This window comes from Penaeus vannamei, chromosome 39, assembly GCF_042767895.1.
Source record: "Penaeus vannamei isolate JL-2024 chromosome 39, ASM4276789v1, whole genome shotgun sequence".
NCBI classification, from domain to species: domain Eukaryota; kingdom Metazoa; phylum Arthropoda; class Malacostraca; order Decapoda; family Penaeidae; genus Penaeus; species Penaeus vannamei.
In genome coordinates, this window is record NC_091587.1 from 19,130,128 (window position 1) to 19,134,443 (window position 4,316).

A 4,316-nucleotide genomic window follows, 5' to 3' on the forward strand; every position below is an offset into this window, starting at 1 on the left:
CCTCCATCAGGATTAGAACGAAATGATGGTAGAATATGGTACATGCCACATCATGCTGTGCGTCATCCCACTAAGCTGAAGGTACGTGTCGTCTATGACCTTAAAGCTAAATTCAATGGCACTTCCCTAAATGACCATTTTCTTCAAGGGCCAGACCTCACAAAGCCTCTAATAGGGGTACTCATGCGGTTCAGGCATGGTCACTATGCAGTCACAGCGGACATCGAGGAGATGTTTATCAGGTCAAGGTTTCCCTAGAGGATCGTGATGTGTTCCGTATTTTATGGTGGCCAGATGGTGATATCAATAAGCCTGTAAGTGATTACCGAATGAATGTTCATGTTTTTGGTGCTAGATCCTCTCCTAGCTGTGTAAATTATGCCTTAAGGATTAGAGGACCAAGATTTCTTCATGAACTTGAATCCAGCTGGCCGCAAGTTCCAGAAGATGTTTAACATGGATCACTGGAAGATGATGTAGAAGTAAAGGTGTCTGTCATGGTATGTGAGACAGTGACAACAATAATGTCATTCATTGAGGAGTTTACCTCTCGTTTCTCGAACTGGCAGAAGTTTGTGTGTTGTCATGCATGGGTCATATGATTCTTGAAGCGAAAGTATGTACCCAAGTTGCCTGACGTTAATTGCCTTAGTAGCAAAGAAATGACAGATGCAGAAACACACATATGGAAATTAGTTCAACAAGAGAACTACTCATCTGAAATTGTCTCTCTGTCACGAAAGCCAGATGGGAGAGTACAAGCCTCAAGCAAGATAGTGAGATTAAGACCTTTTCTACAAGATGGCTTGCTTAGAGTAGGTGGGCGCCTAAGACACTCTGGGCATGACTTCAATGTCACTCATCCAATTATCCTACCCAATAAGTCATCTTTGGTGAAGCTGATGGTGAGGTGGCATCACGAGAAGTTAGCTCACTGTGGTCAGAACTATCTTCTCTCTGAGTTAGGACAAAAATTTTGGGTTGTATATGCAAATGCTGTTGCACGTTCTGTGGTAAGGAGTTGCATGAAGTGCAGGGCCATCTGTGCACGATCAATGACTCAAGAAATGGCTGACCTTCCTGGAGATCGTATTATACCAGGCCAGCCACCATTTACACACACAGGCACCGACTGTTTTGGACCCTTTCTCGTCAGGAAAGGCAGGTCAAATCTTAAGAGATATGGCATAGTCTTTACATGCCTAACATCTCGTGCAGTCCATATTGAGGTCATGGACTCAATGGAAACGGACTCATTTATCAACGCTCTTCGACGATTTACAGCAAGACGAGGTCCAGTGAAGTCCATCAGATCCGACAATGGCACAAACCTGGTGGGTGCAGAGAAAGTTCTTCGCCAGGAGCTCCAGCTTCTTGATCAAACTGCCATCTGTGACACCATGTCAACTAGAGGCATCTCATGGTGCTTCAATCCACCACATGCTTCACATTTCGGTGGAGTCTGGGAACGTCAGATTCGGTCTATCAGGCGTGTTTTGAGAGGTATTTGCTATCAACAGACACTAACTGATGATAGTCTTCACACTCTGTTCTGTGAAGTTGAAGCCATCATTAACGGCAGACCCTTGACCAGAGTTACGGACGACCCTGATTGCCTGCAACCACTGACTCCGAGCATGCTGCTGAACTTGAAGGGTTCACCTGGTCCAGTCATGAATACCGATAACAAGAATCTGTATGCTCGTCGGCGCTGGAAGCAGGTGCAGTACTTGGCTGACCTCTTTTGGAAGAGGTGGTCTAAAGAGTATCTACCTCTCCTCCAAGAGCGCCAAAAGTGGAACATTAAACGGCGTGATGTCAAAAAAGGAGACATAGTTTTAGCCTTGGATGAGAGGCTGCCCAGAGGTGCATGGCCTCTTGCTCGAGTGATAGAGGTAATGTGTGATAGTGATGGACATGTGCGCAGTGCTAAACTGAAAACTGTCAGTGGAGAATATATCCGGCCTATTAGCAAGATGTGCCTTCTCTTAGAAAATGAGATCAATACTGAAAACTAGGGTGAACGCCGAACGCTGCCCTTATAGGAAATGTTGGGTTAAAAAGATTTTGCAGTATTTTTGTAGTATCAAGTAGGTCACTTAATAGGGGGCGGTGTAGAATACTGCGCAATTTTAGCTATTTGATTTCTTAAAACGAAAGAAAATCTGATTTAGTTGGTAAATACCCAAGGAAAGTTGTTCAAATCGCGCGCCACTAGACGACGGTAGATATTACTCCTAGTGACGTCTTGAGCCGTTCCAGAGTCTCGGAAATGGGTCCTAGGTCCTGATATTGCACCACCTTCCAGTGGATATTCTCGGTGAGAACCTTCTCCTCTCTTCTAATAAGGGCTACCCCCGGCCGAAGAAGAGGTGGATTGCTCTCCGCCTGACAAACCATCCACAGGCAGGCTCCCAGGATCAGCATGCACATCCCTCCCAACATGGTTCAATATCTGCAAGAAGCATAACATTTTAATTCCATGTTGGTAACCACCACGTCCTTTCCAACAAAATGTTTGTGTAAAATATGTGTTGGTGTGTCATGTGGTCATATGTGATCATGTCTAGTTATGGTTAGTTCTACTATGGTCCCTCGTGCAACTGTGCATAATATCCGGGTCCATACTTTGTACGTCCGCTAGTACGTCTCCCATGCATAGGTTCCCTACCCGCATGCTCAGAACTAACATTCCTCCCATGAGTTTCATTCATTCCATCATTCATTCTACTTTCGCCCTCAGCATTATTTGCAGAAGCATTGTTGGAATCTGTATTGTTTGTGATATCCATTCTCATCTTACAACAATTATTGGCTGTTCCTGGAATAGACTCTTTACTGAATTCATCCTCCACAATTACATCCGGTCCCTCATCCTCTTCCCATGAAGGTTGAGCTTCCGTCCTTTGCTCCATCGCCAACTGGTCTAGGATAATTCATAAGGTACTCCATTTCCCTTTTGTCTTCTTCCTCCAGACTGCCTTCAGGGATGATAGACTCCTCGTCTGGTCTCATCTCCGGATATGGTCTCCTAGCTCTTGGAGCTAGTGCTCTTGGTATGGTTGCTTCCAAAGCCACCTTCATATTTTCCAAATGGACTTCTCTAAACTCCCTAGTTTGCAAGTCTCTTAACAGATAGACATAGGGTTTTACCTCCTTGGTAACCCGGTATGGTCCTTCCCATTTGGGTGATAATTTTGTATCCCCTTTCTTTCTAATGGCTTTCACAAAAACTCTTGTGCCTTCCCGTAGTGAAGTGTCCTTTGATTTCTTCAATCGAGTTCGACACTGTCTATCTGCTGCCCTTAGCAGATTGTCTCTCACATATTCATAGACTTCTTGAGATCTTCGGGTTCGTGTTGCCACGAAGTCCTCACTGGGTAGTCTATAACTTGTGATGGGTCTTGTCCACCATTCCGCTGGTGTTTTGGCATCCCTACCAAACATCACATAGTATGGCGTATCTCCAATAGCACTATGATAGGCTGAATTCAAGGCTAACTGTGCCTCTGCTAAATACTGGTCCCAGTAGTGTTCTTTACCTTCCACTAGACCACGTAAGATGCTTAATACCTGCTGATTTGTCCTCTCACAGAGTCCATTTGATGCAGGGTGATATGCCACAATCTGACGATGATCATACCCTAAGGTCTTCGCCATGCACCTTAGAAGTTTATTCCTGAATTCCCTTCCTTGGTCAGTTAAGACTGTCTTTGGGACTCCATATTGCAGGAATATTGGATAAATACTCTTAGCTACTGCCTCTGCGGTTTTATCAGGGAGTGCTTCCACTACCGCAAATCTGGTGAGGAAATCCGTAACCACCAGTATGTACTTATTTCCCCCTTCCGTAAGGGGAAATGGTCCCATCAGGTCCATAGCTAGAGTCTGAAAAGGTTCCTCTGGTACTGGATACCTTCTTAAAGGAGTTAAGGGATGGCCTCTACCCTTAAACCTTTGACATGTAAGACATTGTTGACAATACCTGCTAATGTCTTTGTCCATTCCACGCCAAGTGAATAGTCTTTTAGCACGAAACTTGGTCCTTTCTTCTGCCCCATGGCCTCCCAGTGGTGCTAAGTGAACTAGTGCTAGGGCTTTAGGAACTAAGCTCCTAGGCACACAAAGTACTTCTTCGACTTCCCTCATCGAATTCCGGTGTTGAATCTGTTTGTAAAGTAACTCTTGGTCCATAAAGAAGTCCTTCACCTCCAAATTCGGGTCCACCTTCTTTCGATTGATTTCAGTCTTGTCCAGGAGATATCGGATTACAGGCCCATATAGAGGATCTTGTCTTTGCTCTCTGATCATTTCCT

At 44.8% G+C, this 4,316-nt stretch overlaps 1 protein-coding gene across 1 annotated transcript; it reads left to right on the top strand.

Annotated features, from left to right (window-relative positions):
- Positions 1–662: 662 nt before the first annotated feature.
- Positions 663–2,018, top strand: LOC113799949 (uncharacterized). The gene has a single exon (XM_070116876.1). It carries the CDS (start codon positions 663–665, stop codon positions 2,016–2,018), a length of 1,356 nt encoding a protein of 451 aa, XP_069972977.1.
- The last annotated feature ends 2,298 nt before the right edge of the window (positions 2,019–4,316 follow it).